At 38.8% G+C, this 21,064-nt stretch overlaps 1 protein-coding gene across 1 annotated transcript in view; it reads right to left on the reverse strand.

Moving 5' to 3' along the window:
• The window catches only part of LOC124160545 (5'-nucleotidase-like), a 55,724-nt gene that overhangs the window by 13,324 nt on the left and 21,336 nt on the right, over positions 1-21,064 (reverse strand). The window contains exons 4-9 of the mRNA XM_046536408.1: positions 20,160-20,348; positions 17,978-18,092; positions 17,708-17,797; positions 14,993-15,172; positions 12,089-12,273; positions 8,882-9,092 (exon numbers count right to left, since the gene is read on the reverse strand). Coding sequence (XP_046392364.1) covers positions 8,882-9,092; positions 12,089-12,273; positions 14,993-15,172; positions 17,708-17,797; positions 17,978-18,092; positions 20,160-20,348 — 970 coding nt within the window. The remainder of the gene's footprint in view (positions 1-8,881; positions 9,093-12,088; positions 12,274-14,992; positions 15,173-17,707; positions 17,798-17,977; positions 18,093-20,159; positions 20,349-21,064) is intronic.

A 21,064-nucleotide genomic window follows, 5' to 3' on the forward strand; every position in this document is an offset into this window, starting at 1 on the left:
CGTGCGAGGAGAGGAACATAATGTACTCTTGCGCCCCTTGATAGGAAGGAAGTAAAAAGAATTTTCGAACAAGATACCTTAAAGGAAATAAGTTTAGTTGAGAAATTCGTGAAGAAGTTTAGTTAAGCAATTGGCAAGAAAAGAATTGGTTCCTATAGCTCGCTGGAAAGCCAATTTTGTTCTTCCAAAACTAGGAACCAATTTATGAACCAATGGGAATGAGCTGATTCGAAATTGCCTACACCTCCGAGAAAAAAAAATACTTGGTTACTAGGTCGTGTGCTCACAATTTATCTGGGCCACGTGATGTCATGTAATTAAGATATTCCGATTGAAGACTTCTAGTTATCGACCACCTCGGAATCGGGCTAAAACAATTATCGTGGCCGGATTTTTTTAATGGAATTGAATAAGGGTGACTCAAGGAAGAAAAAATTGTTTTCGCATTCCACCCGCGAACTTAATAGCTGGAAAAACCACGAGCTTCCCTTCCTCTTCATGAAGCAGTTAAAGGCAGTCAAGGAAATCATAATTTTGTAACAGATTAAAAAAACGGATAGCTTCACTAGTCTCAGAATATCGAAATTGCACAAGCCTTCGGTGCACCCTCAGGTTTCACGTGGGCGATATAGCGAAGGAAAACAAGAAATAAAAGAAAATAAGTGCTCATAATCATGCGAATCTCCTAGCGACCATGCATAAAAATGTGAAGGAGGAAAAACCATTCGCCTTCAGTTGACTATTGACTCAAACCGCCATCCCTAAATACCAAGTCGAGTCCTTTAACAAATTATCGACTGAAACGTACTTTTCCCAGAGATAATAATGGATTTGAGAGATATGACATAGAAAACCCTAGTGTTAACTATTTAATCGACAACGTAGCTCTCATGCTTGTATCAATAGCTGTGACCCTAGCTAATCAACAGTTTTCTTCGAAACCTGTCTCAAACAAACTTTACCTTTAGCATTCTACAGGGTGAAAAGTAATGAAATCTGTGACGAAATTATGAAATTTCTGTCGCGAATGAAAGATATGAAAAAGAAAACCAAGTTTCAGATTTTTGCATGCAATATCAGATAAAATAACATTTTCTCATATGCGATCAATGGAATGTACAAAGCGAAAATATTGCGTATAGTATGTAATCGTAGAAAGTTCGCAAACTCGCTCTTTTCCCGGCAGCCTGAAGCTACGGAAAGGCTACCCTGATTGATTGACGTATTTTCATTTGAATAGCAGCACTAGTTTTTCTCAAATCTCACGCGAACAATGAAACGGAGCGGTAACCATGTTTAAATTTCACCGCAACACTTATGTCGTGACGCACGTCGTATCAGTTTTTTTGCCAAGCGATATTTATATTCTGAGAGTATTTATCTCTATTTTTTATGGATTGACGCACACACATATAAGCAGTAAACCAAATGGCATGCAAATCAGACGACAAAAATGTCGCCTTGTGCCAAGGTTTCGTCACTTACAATTAGTGACAGTTCAATGTGCCAGAAAAATAAAAATATATCATTTTAGCGCTAGAGTATAGAATTTCACATTTTGGCGGCGAATAGTAAAAACGATACTAGCTAAGTCATATGATTTTTTGGGTAGTAGACACCACAGTTCAAGAAGTATTAGTCAGTGGCGCAGCGAGGTGGGGGTTCTGGGGGATAACCCCCCTCCCCAGAGCTCAGAGAAATTTTTAAGTTTAATCCACTTTTCTTAACTGATTGATATTACTAATAGAATAGCCTAAGAGTTAATAAAATATCCCTCAGAAAGCCGTAAAACTCACCATTTGGAACTATTAATCTTAAAATTCCGCAATTTATTAATCTCGCACCTACCACTTATCCTGGTGGATATTACATACCCCCACACACCCCGGTATTAGTTGCTCCCCCCAGCCCTAATTCCTAGCTGCGTCCTTGGTATTACAGCCTTTTTACACGGTACACGGAGTTGCGCAATCTGACGTGCGTGCGAAGGCGCAGTCAAAATTGCGTCGTGTAAAGCGGTGAATTGCTGGAACATATGCAAGAATACGCGGACGTGAGATGGCAAAATAGCCCCTGTTCTAATTTCGTTCATGCATTCGCGCAATTCCACGCCATTTTAGAAATTAATGCAGCTCTAACCTGCACAATTCCGTGCCCCGTGTAAAACGGCCTTTAGTTTCACCCAATGGTAACTCTCGAAAGTAATCTCTTTACCAAAGCACTGCCGTAGGTTTCCATAAAAAGTAGCGAGTTCACGAATGCATTTTCCAAGAAATACAACAATGAAAGCCAACTATCGAGAGAGTCCGCGTAAGGTGGCAGGATAGCCCGTCTCACCTATGATTGGCAAACCCTCCAAAGCTTTGCATATCGAAACGAAGATCGCGAAGCGCTGAGAGACCTCGCACATGGCTTGAGCGGTTGTTTGGAGCGCCCGAGGGCCTGCGTAATGACGGGGGCTCAACTGTATTACGTCACTCTTGCAAATTACCGAGCCTCATTCCTTTGGAAGGCAAATTATAGTCGTCATTATTAACCGTTAGGGAAGAATGTCCCAACCAGTCCCAACCTTTCTAATGGCCCCCAATTTCATCCCCGTGTGCTCAAAGCGGACAAGAAAATCTGTATAGAAGCACTCGAAGAGGCTGGTGCTGGTGTCCTGGGAGTAAAGGGAGAAGGAATGCGATCTAGGAGACCCACGGATTTGAGCTAATGATTTCCAAACAAGAGCTAAACTCATAGTCAACAAACGATAGCAATACTCCAATTATTCCCTTAGAAATATAATGTGCAAATTGAAGAAAAAGTCAGCAAACTCAAATTGAGGATTCGAAGCGAAGGATCTTAAGATTAGTTTACAATTACATACAGGAATTTCTGGGCCATGCATACTAAATAGATAACATTATTACAGAATATGATTATGATCAATGCAAAGTAATAATGCAATAAATCACGAAGTCTAAGAGGTCTCCTCCTAGAATCTTATGAAATTTATTTATATCAATAACTTATCCTCCATAAAAATGTAGGACAATTATGATGAGACTAGAAGTGAATGATGCGCTCAGCTCTATGATCCTGCAATGAGGTACGTCTACATCCACATCTACATAATACCCTGCGAGCCACCTCTAGGGTGTTTGGCAGGGGGTGATCAATCACCAGCATGCAGCATGCAATTGGATTCCCACATGCACACCACACGGTCCAAAGATCGTTACGCTTACTGACAAATTATACCACCACATTCATGAAAAGGCAAAACTTGAGAGCTACCACTTAATTTTAACTGCCAATAAAGCTAAAACACACGAAACATGCTGTCAGAAAAAAATAAGAAAACTCAGAAAGATGCTTCAAGGTATACATAAGTTAGAAGGCTACACTACAAGACATCTAATCTATTTGTGAGTTCTAAAACTGCTTTTATAATCTCTTATAGATCGAGGAAAAAAGACATTCTGAATCTGTCTGCTCTACAGTATATTTCTCTTATTTATTAATATGATCTGATCTACCGCAGTATGTTGGCGTTCGTAAGATATGGCGAACTAAAAAAAGACAGTGCTGTTGAATTTACCTATCCAAGTGGTTTAGTCTATTTTTCAGTGTGCGGTCTGGCAGAGATTCCCAACCGAGTTTATCTAAGAGGTCAGTTACACTAATAAGACTATCGTAACGTCTTTTCACCTAGCTCTGGTACTGGTAGCTCTTCTTTGCACGCGTTCTAACTATGTTTTTGAGCCTATTTCAGGAGGGTCCCAAACACCGGCAGCATGAGTACTCTAAATGAGGTATAACGAGGGAGAAGTAGCTAATTTCTCTCACTCTATTGTCGCAGTTTCCTAATGCCGCATATTTGTGTGGAATATCCTATCGTAAGAAGATTCTTGAGTGTTTCAGTCGTAGTATGATTCCAATCACGTCTTCTTCCTACGATGAAGTACGTCTCAGGAAGGTCTCATTTTCTCTCATCCTGCATGGGCAGAAAAACCAATCAAGGAAACTCGAGCGGAATTTTTAACACCTTGACTAGTTATTGGTAAAACGAATCATTTTGCAGGAGACTTCATCGGTGACCGTCACCTGATGAAGTCTCCCGGCATAGGAGGAGCTAACTGAGAAGCAGTAGGTAAACTTATAAAAGGTACACTACTCACCGAACCGTTTAATTTTAGGAAGCACGGAAACATGTGGGCCCTGGATACAAGGCTTTTATAAAAATTACATATGTAACCGGAAAATGAGTTTTTGCATGAACATGGCCCGCTACCGAAATAGAGGATAGCTTGGGATACCAAGATGGTGAAATAAAGGTCAAGATAATTTGTACGAGGGAAAAGATGGGATATAGTATGCAAACAGGGTTACACCCAGGATAGGTGCAAGGATTAGTCATAGCTGGATTGAGCGGGCCGACCATCTAACAAACAAGAGGGTGGAAGTGCCGCGGCGAAGAGCAGAGAGCGATTGACTTCGACTGCCCAAAAAAGGGACGGCGACACGACGAATAAAAGCATAAGACGAAGTAAACCCAGCGATGATCTCTTGAATAAACCAGCATCACAGTTTAAATATATCCACCAACATTATTGTCTCCGTTAGTGAATCTAACGATTTGATCGTTGGATTATTCTTCCTCATAGGATAATCCTCCAAAATCGTTAGAACAGCAATGGCTGATGCCTGGTTTCGCTGGTGGTAGGAGGTGGCCTTTGTGACGGTGCTGGATTCCTCGTCCCATCCCTTCCTTCCCTATCCCGTCCCAGGAGGCGTCGTCGGGCTCCTATCGCGGCGGCGCCTCCTTCCTTTCTCCTTCCTGTCCTCCCCCTTCTGCGGTGCAGAGGTAAAAAGCTTCGGCTTACTGGCCCTGCCCGAGGAGTGTATCTTTGCGAGCCCGCCCTGCAGTCTCGTTCCATTTATCTCCGTTAGTGAGTCTTCCACAGGGTAATAACATATTTATCACGCGTTATTCATGTCCATCCTCCAGGGATTGAAGGCGGTAGAGATAGGAAGCTTTAACAAAGACAAATTGAGTGACGTAATCAGGGGGCCCCCGGGGGGTCCGGACCCCTCCCGAAATACAAAAACGCAATCCATGAAAGGGAGCAAAATATTGTAAAATCATGAATTTACGAAATATTTCTTTAACGAATTACGTTTTTTCGAATTTAAAAAAAAACTTAAAATTAGTTTAAACCCATTACTCGGTACCCTGTTTTTTTTACATTTTCCTCCCTAGTTTTGGACCCCCCGCCCCTCCGAACGAAATTTCTGGCTACGCCACTGGACAAATTCACTATGACTTACAGTTATTTCGAGAAGAAAAAGAAATTTGGAGATCTACACCTGTCCCCAAACCTTACTTCTCTTCCATTGAGAATTTAAAAAAATTAATGAGCGATAAAATTATAATTACCCTAAGTCTCCATGAACGGAGACGAAACTGTTGATGAGCACACACCAGAATTATTTTTGGGTGGAGAATAATTTTGTTTTAAATATGGGCACCACTCATAAAAATTTAATTTCTCTGATTGCTGTAGTATATTTTTAAACTGTGACGCGAGCTATACGAAAATAACATCGTTGGATATCATGGTCCGCAAAAAACTGAACTAATTGATGATTGGAAACATTACTTTCGAAAGACATTAAAAAATAGGAAATATTGGGTAAAATTATTCCTTGCACGAAGAAAGAATATGCTTGAAAAACTTCCTGACCGCAATACATTTTTCCCACGGAAAAAACGGAGGCGTTGAGGTACTACCTCAACACGTGCAAAGGTCGAGGGCAAATAAACCAAATTTTCCTGGACGAGAATACGTTCGTAATAAAAAAATAAGCAGGAAAATGAAAGGGCATTTCCTGGTCAGTGACCAGTTTCAGAGTATGACGTGAAAAGAAACGAAAGGTACCTTTTTTTACCTTTCAAAAGCATAACACCAAAAAGCATTATGAAGGGTATTTCGCCGCCCTCGGTGGCGGCGGGATAAAGTCTTCGCCTGCCAAACAAGAGGTCACGAGTTCGAGTTCCGCCGGGGTAGGTTGCTCCTATCCAGGGCATGGTTGCTCGTGCGCGAATAATTGTTAAATTTGTTGAACACCTCTTTGTAAAATGGCCGTTATGTGTTGCATTCATCTACATCTACATAATATTCCGCAAGCCGCCTAAAAGGCGTGTGGCAGGGGGTGTTAGGTCACCAGCTGTTTACAAATAAAGAAGTGCTCTATGGAAATTACGACTAGCATTTATTAAAGTCCTTTATGGTTCGGGTGAAAAGCGAATTCCCATATCCATACGTTTGGAATTTGGCCAAATCTCAAACCTATCCGTTCTCATATCTATCTGTTAATATATCGCTTCTGTCGGACCTGGAAATATAGTGGGGCTCTAATATTTTGTTCTCTGTGTCGCTCTCAAAGATATCCATTCTCAATTGCCGGCCTCGGTAGCGGCGGGGTAACGTTCTCGCCTGCCAAACAAGAGGTCGCGGGTTCGAGTTCCGCCTGGGTAGGTTTCCCCGGTCCAGGGCATGGTCGTTTGTGTACGTTTACATGTTACATTTGTTGAACACCCCGGTGTTAAATGGCCAATAAGAGCTGTATCCGGTGGTTTGAAAATAAAATAAAAATAAATAAATAAAATTGTTCAAGCAATCTAAGCCTAGCGCGTAGCCTCCGAGTCTCCAGCAGCTCACGTTCTAATTCTCTTAACATCTGCGAAACGCTGTCTGTACGCCCGTAGCAATTTCTGACGAACCGCGCATCCTTCCTTTGTATTTTATTCAGTTCGCGGATTAAGTCTTTCTGCACCGGATTCCATACGATCGCTATATATTCACGGTGCGGTCGGACGAGTGCGAAATAGCACCTTTCTTTTACTTTCTCATCCGAAAATCTTCTCACAACACGCTTGACGAAAATTCGATGGTATGTGGATGAATAAAGGGCAGCATTTTATCCGTGGGCGACAATATTATTCCATTGCATGAAATAGCACGCATCTTTCAAAAAGTAATTTCGCTGCTACTGAAAATACGACATTCCGGTTATCAGCCACAAGGCTTGCATAAGAGTCTACCTGCCTAGCGTTCACATCGATTTTCATTTCCCTCTCAAGCTTGTAGTAACTCATTCCGCGACAGCACGCGCTTACGCGAGAACACGCAGCGTTTGCAAGCATTTTTTGCGATCTCTTAGTCTAATGAAGAAAAATTCCTCTTCGCAAAAAAGTGAATAAGAGCTAAAAAAAAAAAATAGAGCTAAAAAAATAGAACTAAAAACCATGCGTACATTTAAAATTGTTTTGATGATCTTGAAGAGACAATCACTGTGTCGTCATAATTTTTGAACTTTTGTCCTACTTTATTGATTCAAATATCCTGCTTCTGAAAATTTTTATCCACTCATCTAACGGGCTCAGACCCAGTTAGTGTGAGCTGAAGATAGAAAATTAAGGTAAGAAGCCCAATAATGGTATCAAGACGTTGTGGAATATCCCATTTACCTTGAATATATATTCATGGTTAAATAAAAACAGTACTATTCCACAACCTTATATTTTTGCAGTATTTTTAGACTGCAAAAATATAAGGTTGTGGAATAGTACTGTGTTTTTATTTAACCATGAATATCTCATCGTTCCACCAAGTAACGCCTAAATCTGTTGATTTTATTCTTGAATATATAATTATTCAGCAGGGACCCCAGGCTGATACTAATCCTACAAGTTATATTTTTCATAGGTAATTTGATCCCTGACACAGTACCTACCATAAGGAACTCGCTCGCTTGAGCAGCTGCCGCGACCGCAAGTTGGTAGTGGAGGGAGGGGGGTAAAAACGTCGTAAAGGTCGAATTCGAATACCTTAATAAATTAAAGGGTATAACTTGAGCTTGCAAGTATGACTAAATTTAACTTAATTAGCGAAAGCGTACGGTATTGCGCATTAGATGACTTCATTTCAATCGTATAGCTTCGATCGCCCAGCGGTGGATTTATTGGGGGGGCACAGTGGTCATGGCTCCTGACCTCAAAAATTTTATGAATTTTTTTTAAATTTATATTGGTGAAATAGTTTTTTATCCTTGTGAAAGGGAAATGGATGAATGGGATATGGGATTTATATAGGGGGGCATAGGGTACATGACTCCTTCCCCCAAAGTTTTATCAAAAATTTAATTATTATTATTTGTTAAATAGTTTTTATCCCTGTAAAAGGAGTGTACATGCAAATGCACGGCTACAAGTCCCAAACGTGAGAGAAGTTTGAGTTGCTAGACAGTCATTCTACTCATTCTAGAGCTCTGGGAACCAGGGACGGTCTGGCCAGGTCAGCTGGTCGGCAATCAAAACCCAGAGCTCAGGGGGGCCCCACAACGCTAGCATATATCGTGAAACTTACGTGAAAGATGCGATATAAAAAAGATTGAGATACCTTAAACCAATTTTTTTACAACTATACAATTCAAAAATTCCATTAGTTGCTTTATTTACAACATAGGCACTCAGTGTAAAAAGATTATATAAAAAATAAAGGTTTCAGAAGATAAAATGGAACCTAGGGCTTTTTTGATGGGGTTATTCGAAAAGGTTTTTTTTAGATTTCCTTGCAGTTTCAAGGAAAAAAATTCACTAAAAAGAGGATAGGATCAAAATGCATTGTTAAATTTTATAAGCTATGACATTCTCTCTTTTGATAGGATTTTTTCTCTAACTAATGGCTCAAATATTGGCCAAAAAGCTCAGTCAGCATGTTTAACCCATAAGACCCTCAGAGCAGAAAATATTAAATACGCTATGAAAAGACTATGTATGTACAATGATTCCGTCATAGTAAAATAAAAAATTACATCTCCCTATAGCACTCACCTGATAGTTGCATGAACGGATGTTCTCCTATCTTGGTCGAAGAGAGAGAGCTTTCCAGGTAGCATATGAATTTGTTAAAAGGGATTGTGATAGTGTAAATACTTTCATCTGGGAAACCAAGGGCTGCATGGAGATCCTCTTCAGTCAAACTAGCATTAGCATCAATTTTCTTAGATGGAGAAAGGCCTTGATTCCAAATTGCTGCATCAACCTGGAGGGACATACAAATGCCATTAAGGTAGAGTGCACTCCCGATTATCCGGGCTAATGACGGGGAGAGACGGCACGGATAATCGGAAAACACGGATAACCCAAACTTTCAATGAAATGTCTTGCAATGCTCATAATTTACCTAAAACATACAATACATTATTATTTATGCAGTTATTCTGTTATTTTGGAGTGCTTCCCGGACTCAATGAGAGCTTTCTTCGCCAGTTAGCGATCTTTTTAACGGAGCGCGATCGCGCACTACGAGGCTTGGAAAACAGGAACACGGTGCTCTCGTGAATACACCCAGCTGCGCGATTGCTTCCATTTTACGAAGGATTCTAACGGAAATAATAAGTCCGGTTTACCGTAACATTGATTCAGTAATTCCAATGATTTGGCGTCCGATTTTATTTTTTAAAATAAAGATCGCGGAAAAAATTGAGCGAGAGTAAAAAATCATGCACGGATAATCCGCAACACGGATAAACCGCACCCGGATAATCGGGAGTCTGCTGTATTTACAATTAATGATGGTGATACAAGATACTTGTGTCCTTTCATGATAGCTTTGAGGAGCTTGCAATGCATCATTCAAGCAGAAAGAATGATACATGAGGAAGTAGAAGAAAAGGTGGATGAAAGCTTTTCAGGTTCCCAACTGGGTCAGGGTCTCCATGGTGCAGGTCGACGTTTCATTAGGAGACTTTCCAAATATCCTGAGGGCTGATGACGCCGATGTCCCTACGTTTCGATATTTATACCCTCCTCCGTCACCTAGGTGGTCTCTGTACAAAGGAAATACTAAATTGGCCGTTTAATTCTCCCACGGCTCATCCACCTTGCAAGTCAAAATTGTCACTGCGTTGGTGTGCCGGAAGGGGGAGAAATTCACTGCAGGGACCAAACACCAGCCTCTCAACCGGAAAGCCCAAAACATACACACACACATTCACTCACAACAAACATACACAACAAGATCCTTTGTGGGTGCTGTAGGGACCTCCACTAAGGATTCTCGCTCCACAAAAAACCGGGAATCTTCACACGATGGGCCTGTTAGGGACAGCCAGTGATTTGTGGAAACACACGCACTCAATAAGCAGTCACTCACACATTCACTCACCTAACAGCTTCAATGCTCCAGGAGAAAAAATATTGCTCCAAGAGAGCGTCGTCAAGGGGATGAGGAAACACACGTACACGTATTTCGGCTACAAAGTAGCCCTCTTAAGCGTGCTGAATAAGAACCAAATGCACTTACAACACAAGGCTGAAAGTGGAGGGGATGGGAGGACAACCCCATTAGAAGCTCAACCCCCATTTTTGCATTTAGGTGGTCTCTGATTGGTTTGAGATTCTTCCTCCTTTCTCGTCCTATTTATTGCCGAGTTCCAAGCGCTACTTAGTTGTAGTCCTTGATCTCTATTGATGTTGTTTGGGTGAAGACGGATCTCTACCAATGCTGTAGTTGGGCCGGTATGGCATACTCCCTAAAATCCAAACTCGTTATAAGCATACTGGTTAAACTACCTTTTTAACCCTTAACCGATGACGTGCGGTCAGAGAGACCACTGCGTTTCTAAAATTATGAATATTTTCAAAATTAAGATTTCAAAATATCTATAATTCTCATTAGCTTCATATTTTTGCATAACAAGGACATCCCACTCTTAAAATTTAACGTTCCTTTTACTAATTTCTGTAAATTTGCAATTGAACTCTATTAGCGGTCTGTGAGACCGCACGTCACTTACTAGTGCATCAAGAAAAGGAATAAGCGGGATAAATTTCATGGCTACTTACTACTTAGCCTTCCAACTTTAACATTTAAGGCCTTTTTTGAATCTGGCGAAATATTGATACATAAATGTAATAATTATAACTCAAGTGTTTTTGGCATCAGTTTTTTGATCCTGCTTCAAATCAAAATTTTTTTTGACAAATTGGTTCATATTGGGAGTGTAAAAATTTTAATATAAGTTTTAAAATAGTTAAGCATTCAAAGAAAAACTAAACAAAACAATAAAAATGGCATAGCAATATTTTATGAATTTTTGATTTATTTTTACCTAAGAGTTTCTTGAGAAGCAATTGGTGGTCTACACAGTCAAAATTTTTCGATGAATCGAATATCATTGCATGAATATCTCGGGCTAGATGATAAACTTAATAAAGAAAATTTTATTAACATTTATTTAAATATTTGATGTATTGATAGTGAGTGGGTTGATGTAAATGTATTCTTTTCTACTCCTTAGATATGTATATTTAGAATGCGCTCCGAATCGGGAGAAGTTTAAACTTACCAGAGTCCTCCTCGCATCATTGCCAGTTAAAGAGCGATATCTGATGTGATGCTGAACATACACTTTACCACATTCGCATGAAATGCGGTAAATGCCAGCAGAAAGGAGGAAAGCCGGCTGACCCGGTTGGAAACCTGAGAAGCTTTCATTCATGCTATTCACCGGGAAAAGCTCAGATTCAGAAGAAAAGGTGATTAGGGAAATGGACTGAAGATGCTATTATTAAGGAGAAAGAGTTAAAGTGAGATGCAAGATTTCAGTTTAGTGAAGAGTAGTTGATCAAACTGCATAAGTATTTAAATACTGTCTCAATAATTTTAGGAGTATGTACTCTAATTACTTGGGAAGCTACTAATAGATACTATTCAATTGAAGAAAAATTCAACATATCAATGAGTTCCTAAGAATTTCCAAACAGAGTCAGGGTTTCATTCTCTAATACTAAAAAGCCTATCACTGAACCCGCTGTAAATCAAACTCATCATCAACTCTACCGGCAAAAGAAATACAGCTACTCTTTAGGTAAAAAGCCAGCAATATGTATGAGACATAAAATACTGATCCAGCTGGAATTCCCTAAAGGAAACTTTTCAGAAAAATGCAGGGAGACAAAAATGCTCAACAAAAATTGTATTTTCTATCTAAAAATATAATCTCAAATCTTCATAACCACAGCATAGTTACCTACCATTTGGCCATCAATGCCATCAAATGGAGCCAACATTGCATTAGTGACCAAATTTCCCAGAAGACATTCCTTCTTTGAACAATCATCCCTATCAATAAGAGATTTGGTGATGGCCATAGATTCATATTTCAATGAGTTTAAATGTGCCAGGCCTTCTGTTTCAAATTTCATAATCTGCTTATCATCTGAAAAAAGATACAATAATAAAGCGTTCCTCAACATTGATTGGTCAGTTGGTATAAGGGATACAGGAACTGAGTGATGTGTGATAAACAGTGTGAGAAATATGGTATGAAGGTTAATGACAATTACAAGACTAACTTTATGTGAGTCTGTAAATCATCACAAGGTAGGAATACGAGTCTCAAGATAAATTCAAGTGCAGTTCAAATGTATGGGCAGCATATAAAGGGGGAAACAGATACATTACAGTAAGGGTATCAGGAAGAGATATGCATTAGAAAAGGAGGCATTCATTCATAACAGGGACAAACTTTTGAGAGGATTTCGTGTAAAAGTTTGAAGTAAAAGGTAGCTAAGACTTTTCAGCTTAGTGCTTATCCTGTGGTGTCATGGTTAACAAAAGGCATAATAGTCAAATAACAATTTTATCAATTTTGTTGACTCAAAATTTCTCATACAAGCATTCGTAACCGAAACAAAAAAATGTAAATAGTAACTTGCAATAAAAAAACACACAGAGTAACATTTCACCTCTAACAGAGTAACACTGCACGGGCCTGGTAAGGAGAGGAAACTATTACAGAAAATATGGGGGAGATGGAAGGTTAGGATGGATCGAGTACTGAGTAGGGAGGGGATTTTATACTCTGCATAAGAGGAAAGAGAATTAGATAAGCAAGAAAGAGGAAGGAGGAGAATTGGAGTTATAGGTAGAATGAAAGGGAGTAGGCCTCTTTATATGTAATACATATATTGAAAAAGGTAGCAACGGGGTGCTTGATGTCCATGTGCATAGTATAATAGACTGCTGATCAAAGGGCACCAGGATCAAATCCCGAATGATGTGCTTCAAGTCTCCCAAAGAAATCATAATGGCATGAAATGCCTCAGGAACTGGTCCTCCTACCCTGAATCTGTGAAGTCACTTACCTGCAGCTTAGTCCATGCAAAGCTCTAGCCTCATCTATTCAATCCAACCTTCGAGTTGAAGCCCTGTGTGTGATAGTTAGCAACATACAATTTTGTCAAACTCTTTGACGTATGACAGTTCACCTGCATTATCCATCCATAAGCCACCATCACTTACGAAGTATGGAATGTGTACAGCTTGCAAATCAGCTGTCAATTACTCCTATTCACGCATCATATGTTACAATTTTGATGCTCATCATCATCACCAAGTTCACTATTTACAGTAAGGTATCCCCCGAATCCTACTTTCAGCATATGCCCAAACTAGATTTTCCTATTTTGAGCATGTGACTAATATAAGTTGAGTGTGCAGATAATATGCTCTTTAATGAGGTGACTCCTAGATCTCAAGCAATGCTGGTACACCACTGCTTTCTATGGACTCAGTGCAATCACTCATGGTACGAGGGTTGTGCCAAAAGTAAGGTTCCCATATTTTTTACAAATACAATACTTTTTTTATTGATATTAGTTTTCACATCGTTGAAAAGCTTACACTTTTGCCTATTTTTCAACGTAGTCTCCACTTTTTTCGACACATTTTTAAAGACAGTGCTCCAGCATTTTTATCCTTAAGTTGAAGAAGTCTCCCACCAACCCGTTGAGGAAGTGTGTGACCTCTGCTCGGACTTCATCGTTGCTCTTGAAGCGTTTGCCACCTAAGAGTTTTGATTCGGGGATATAATGATATACCCATGCTTCATCTCCGGTGACGGTAGAGACCAACAACTTCTCCTTGTTACCCTCCACCTTAAAATTGTTGAAGAAATTTGCGAGCAGTGTCAAGGCGTTGCTCCATGAGTCCGTCAGTCAGCATCCGGGGGACCCAGCAAGCACACATCTTGCGATAACCCAACGTTTCTGTCAAAGTTCTTTCAATTGTGCCGTGAGAAGCTTCAGAAATGCATTCAACAACTTCACGGACAGTGATCCTCTGATCTTTGAGCAGCTCACTGTTGATCTTCTGGACAATCTAAAACCGGCGGTCTTCCACTCTGTTGTTCATCGTGAACTTCCGTGCGACCCTCAGCAAAAGCCCTGCAACATTTGCGGACCTGTTGAATGGACATGCACTCTTCACCATAAAGTTCAGTCAGTTGCTGATGAATCTCCAATGGCGGTAACTTCCATGCAAGGAAAAATCGGATTACTGCTCGATCCTCACACTTGGCGGGAACGGGGATCATCACTTTCATTGTTGACGGTGGCTACGCCAATTATGATCGACAAAGTGAATCCCGGACTGGCGGACTCTGAGAGTAGGGAAACCACTGCACACGGCAATGTTGTGGGATTTAGCCAAGCACCTTCGCTCAACATTCTAGCTCATTAGAAACCTTACTTTTGGTACAACCCTCGTAAAAGTAAATAAATCAGATGATTTAACAGTCAAAGAAACACTCACATCTTCTTGGATTTTGATATATACAGTGACCATGAAATTTATCAGATGAATTTGATAACTATATCACAATGAAAATACAAGGGCAACACTTTTAATGATCCTTTTCACCGGGAACCCAAGCTTTGCTTAACAGCTTCATATGCTTTGCTTCTAAAATCAAATCATTCCGCAAGTTGTGATTTGGTTCATTGTAATTGCATGAAATCCAACAGTCACTGAACAAGATGTCTTTTCTTTTGAAAGGAATTTTGAAGTAAATTTATACTTATCATTCATTAAATCACTGTAACTCAAATAGATATAAATCACAACTTTCATATAATAAGACAAAACTACAATCTTACCGCTCCTGTTGAAACTACTGTAGTCATGGGTCCTTAATGTCACAGTCTTTCCTTTTTCTGTCACAGCCAAAGTTATCTCCCCCAAGATGTGATGGTACTCTGTCTCATTAGGTGGCTGTGTACTGATCAGCCAACTGGTTTGCCCATAGGACTCCATAAAAGTACCATTCACATATTTTACTGCAAGCAAAAATTTAAGTGTATGAGGAGCGACTTAACATTGATAGTAATTTATATCTACATATTTCCATATGATAAATCTTCAACTGTCTTTAAAATAATATTATTGGGTCATGGCCCTGCAGGCAAGGCTGAGCTAAATACAGGGCTGGGAATATTTTAAATACATACAAAATATATAATGCCGCTCCAAATAATTTGAAATACAAAATGCTGCTCCAAATGTATTGGAAATGCAAAATACAAAATACCTTTGACTTCGGTTTTTGAAAAAAAGACTACAAATTACTATTTCAACTACCTTTTAAAATACAAAATGCATTTTTATGTAAACTAAGAGATCTTAAAAAAATATAACCTGCCGTGACACATTATGGATAGTTGCAAACATGAAGAAAAAAATTCCAATGACGATACTTAAATAAATAAATAAATAGATTTTATAATATAGGGGCACAGAAAAAGGGACCCTCACAAAATTTTTGCCAGACGCTTCAATGGGATAACCCAATATCACCCAATGAAAGAAGGGACTGTCTTCTCTTTGTGCAATCTTCAGCAAGGTTGGGGGAGTTAGTGGATGGGTGGAGGTGAGGGGGAAAAGTGACGGGATGATTCCATCAGATCAGAATAGTGAAAGGATGGTTAAGTGTTAAAAAATAGCTTGCTCAAATAAAATGAGGGGCCCCAATTCCGTAGAAGTGTTCACAAATGAGTCCTAGGGGAAGAATTTGCACCTCTTGAAGGTGGCCAAGGCCACCATCCTTGATACTGGGTTGGGAAAGGGAATAGGCACCCTTACTGCTAGGCAGAAAAAATTATCGTGTGATTTAAGGGTTGGTTATAAAAAATACAGAATGGAGGCAAGTTTTCGATGGACTTCGTACATCTCTAAATTTTCTGCCCGACTTGGCTACCTATAACTGCTCCTCAATGACTCTGAGGTAGCACCTTAGTCATAAGGACAAAATCCTTTGACTTATTATAATTATTATTATTGGGTTGACTTATCAAAGAGTCTTTTGACATTAGACTGGCCAAGAATACGTCAACAGAGATTCCGGATATGCATTGAGCAGCACTTGGAATCCTGTGCTCAAGACTATCCAAAAGGCTAGGCAAAACCATCACGCCAGCTAATCAGAGCATGCTGCTGACGACAGCCAACCAGCAGTCACCTGACCACCAGAGTGACTGTATATAAGCAAGTCAAAATTCTCACTCGACACTCACAGCCCTGAGGACGATGACCGAGTCAGACGTCGAAACGTCGGCAGCTATGCAATTCCTGACCCGGTGGCGATCCCGAGAACTCTTCACTAAGTCCATTTGCAAGGAAAGCACGAAATCTTTCATTATTATTATTAATATACCGTATTTTCTCGTGTAAGCCGTGCCCTCATGTATCTCGTGCACCCCCATTTTTGGGCTTGTGATGAAAAAAAAACTTCCTAATGCTTTTTGGGTGCGGTCTAATATAGGAACTCGTGATTCTTTGCTAAATCAACAAATTTACATTTCCTTGATTAATAAGGTTAAATAATGTTAGAAATGTAATTCCTGCGAAGGTTTCCTAGTTTCAATGCCAAACTCTCGAGGAATAACCCTTGTAGCACCAAAAGGATTACATATATCTAGATTTAATACGTATCCTAGTATACACTGTATACATATTATATCTGTATAAAATACATGCAAATGTCCTCTACCACGCAGATAATATCTAGATATTATACGTATTATATCTGCTGCCATAATATGGATTTTATATAGATTAAATACGCATAACTCGTCGTAAATCTGTATATTATACAAATCTTATACATGTCTGATGATCACTGGTTACGCCGTAAGGATATTATTTGTATATTTTAAAGATATTGGTATACATCAAGGACCATGGTTCATCAGACATGTATAAAATACGTATAATATACAGATTTGCAAATCTGTATACCAATTTATTTCAAAATCTTAAATATATACATATTAAATTCTTTTGGTGCTACTAGGGAAACGATAAGAATTTGAGGGAAAATGGAATGCAGCTTACATTAAAATTTTGAGGATTTGTGTAAGTGGCACACCCCCATTTTCTCACCGGCATTTCCAGAAAAAAGGTGTGCGGCTTCTACGGTATATACTGTAAGTAGTTGGCCAAGTGACGGATTGTTAGCCATCTAGAACACCCACTCTGGCGAGAGTGAACCCTTCAATAAGTCACGCTCTGCTCTTGTGCAATATTATAGTATCGTCCTGGGGGTCTTGACCCACCGGTGAGTTACACTACAGTAAGCATAATGATGAATCTGAAAGGCCTGAAGGATAAAAATCTAGGAATTTACCATGACTAGCAGGAAGTAAACCTTTGCATAGTCTCCTGCAAGTTTAAAGAGATGCGAAAATTTCACAGAGGAACAATCACTGGCCCAGACTTGGGCTTTGAACCATGAACCCCTGACTTTGAACATAGAGGTATATATATGTACACCTAAATATAATTATTACTAAATATGTATCAACTTGGGTTCTTACCATCGCTTACATTGTGGCCACTAAAAATCAAGATATCCAAGCCTTTAATTTGTGCCATCCTCTGTGCTCTTTCCAGAGTTTTGACATTGCCTAGAACAAAGTAGAACACTCATTTCAGTCTAAAACACTACTATCATTATTAAAGATGTCAGGGTGAAAAAATTGGGAGGAACAAGTGCAAAAAGGTCAAAAGGGACTTGTGGAAATGCAGAAAAACACTCGAAGTAGTATTTATACTATGTACTCCAATATTCTCTAAAGTGAACTTACCGATTGCAATGTAAATGCTTTTAGTAGAATTGTTTATCTTTTTGGAATTAATGATAAAATTTTCTATAGCATAACATTCATCATCAATATTAAACCCAGTGCCATCCTTTCCTCTCTGAAAAAAGAAAAGACAAGATTTTGATAATAAATGCAATGTCATACAGCTTTCACTATCACAATAAAGTTTGTTCATTTAGTCTTTTAGAATACACTCTTTAATCTTGGAAATTTTGGGGTAGACACTAAAACAATGGACCTAGCTGTTATAGCTATTTTTATGACATTTTGTTTCATAACATGTATATGTATACATTTTGTTCTTCTGGTAAATTGGGTTTTCTCCTCGACATTTCACCCTCCATGAAGACCTTTATCTTGATAAAATTAAAAACCTATCATATCAGGAGCAAAGTCTTGAGGTTGCTGGGTATGGGGTTGAAGCATAAAAGAATGAAGTATGGAAGGGTAATTATAATTTCTGTTCTGACGTGCTGTTAACACTTTATTATGGCCAATTTTACTCCCGCATCATTACTAGCATTATTTACTGGGGATCATCACTTGCTTCAGTTAAGCTTTTTAGGCTGCAAAAGAAAATTGCACGACTTATGGTCTTTGCTCCTTATAATGCCCCATGCCGACCTATTTTAAAAAGACTCAATATTCTCCCACTCCCATGTGTGTATATTCTTTCTGTCCTCATGTTTATCAAAACTAATTTCTATGAGTTCCCTAAAAACTGTGATGTCCATGATTATTACACAAGAGGTCATGATACCATTCATTATAATTATGTCAGGACTAAATCAGCCTTTCTAGGCCCAAAAACTATAGGGTTACGCCTGTACAATAAATTACCATCCAGTTTAAAAAATTGTAAAACTTCTGGTTCATTTAAAATACAAGCTAAACGCTTTTTACTAGAAAAATTATATTATTCCGCAGATGAATTTCTTCAGGGTAATAGTGTATAATTATTTGTCTATTATATTTTTTTATGTACCTGTGTTATATTTTATGTACCTGTGTTATATTTTTTATGTACCTGACGACTCCTATATCAGTGTAATCTGGTATTCGGATAATAAAATATACTAATACCACCACCAGACCGGGGCGCAGCTAAGAATTAAGGCTAGGGGGGGTTTTAGGCGCAACTAATACTTCGGGGTATGGGGGTATTGCATACCCGCTAGGGTAAGTGGGAAATGTGGAGGCCCTCCTCCAGAAAATGTTAAGATTAATGGTTGAAAATGACTAGTTTTACCGCTTTATGAGAGATATTTGACTAATCCTAACACTATACATAAGTAATACTAATCCATTATGTAAAATGGATTAAACTTAAACATTTCTCTGAGCTCTAGGGGGGGGGGGTTTATCCCCCAAACCCCCCCCCCCCTTGCTACGACACTGCCACCAGAGGCGTACAGATATGACACATTTAAAAAAAAAAAAAAAACAGATGGATTTTTAGAAAATGCCAAAGGAGACCAGTGCATAATAACTACACGCATCAAAATCCTAGAAGAAGTTAATATTTCTTTGGTTGCAGAATCCTCTGAATTACTTACTTTTACCTAGAGTGATTACCATTGAGTGATGATAGTGGGTAAAAATCAACGATGTTTAAAGATTTAAGCACAATGCAGATGATATTTGTAGCCTATTCAATGACATTTATGGCTTTCTGATTTATGGAATTGACAAAAAATTACCACTTTAGGCAATCCACCTACTATCCAAATCCCCCAAAGCAAATTTCTGACTGCGTACCTGATTCATCATGAATAGTAAAGGACAAAGATATCATCATATGCAAAGAGTTGAAGTTAAAAAAAATGAGCAGGGTGTCCAATTGTATTCTCATTCTTCAATCACTGTAAGGTTTTCAACATTTCTACTGCTGTACTATCTTTAACTTAATTTTTCATTCCGGCTGCTTTGAATTATTCACTATTATATAAGATCCAGGGAAATATTGTCAACCCTTGTGTGCCAAAATACTCCTCATGAGAGTTAAGAGTCATAATTATTAGTAAATGTGTTAAATTATGATAGATATGCATAGATTTTTGACAGTAATGAACAGAAACAAACAGGCAGTCATTTCAATCATGGATGGATAAACAGTGAAACAGAGGACATATAAATAAGTTTTCAAGTATACAATGTGTTTTACCATTCCTTCCATGTCAAGGAATCCAATGATGGTCACAGTGTAGTCACCAAACTTGATAGTTCTGGGCTTGGAAGGTGCTACTGTCTCATCTAGGGATTCCACATTCAGTGCACAACCATCTCCTTTCAAGCTTGAGATAAGATTTGATGCGGCTTTCCTACCATACTGAAACACTTCAGAGCCGATGGCCTGAAATATTGAAAGAGATAGAAAATACATGACTTAAATTTTAAGCATAGTTAATATTGGTTTCTTCTCTAAATAGGAAGACAAAATTAATTAATTTATGAGTGCCTCAACAAGTAATGCGCAAAATTATTTCCATGCTCTAACATATTCTCCTGAGCATAAGATAATCGTTCAACATGCAGTTTAAATTTACATCATGGTTGGATATGTTTTCATTACTGGAGTATCTCTAGCAACAACGCAGAAAATTTCTGATCATCAATAGGTTGAATACTACAGTCATTATCATGTGAAGATCAGAGAATAGTTTCTATGGTAGGAAGTACAAATAAGAATGAAGTTGGGACGGAAATGATACATATCTTGTTATTGGTACGCTTTGATTATTAAGTTGATTGATTCTTCAAAGTCTTCCACTGAGCTAAGCCAGGTTTGCCTCATTTCACGTATGTACTGCATTAAAAATTATCATCTGCTTTGACCAGGATGAAGGTTCAAGCATCAATCAAGACAAATGTTTTTCAACCATGAAATTTTCACACACATGTAGTTATCATTTGAAACTGACCCTGTAAAGATATGCCACTGGCTAACTTGAGGTTAATTCCTTGAATAATTTCCATGGTGAATGCGAAACAATCAATCTCAAAATGGGTGAGATTGCACAATAATATTGTTGATACTCACTCAAAGTTCTTGTTAAATTAAGCTCAAAG

The sequence above is a fragment of the Ischnura elegans genome, chromosome 6, assembly GCF_921293095.1.
Source record: "Ischnura elegans chromosome 6, ioIscEleg1.1, whole genome shotgun sequence".
Lineage (NCBI taxonomy): Eukaryota > Metazoa > Arthropoda > Insecta > Odonata > Coenagrionidae > Ischnura > Ischnura elegans.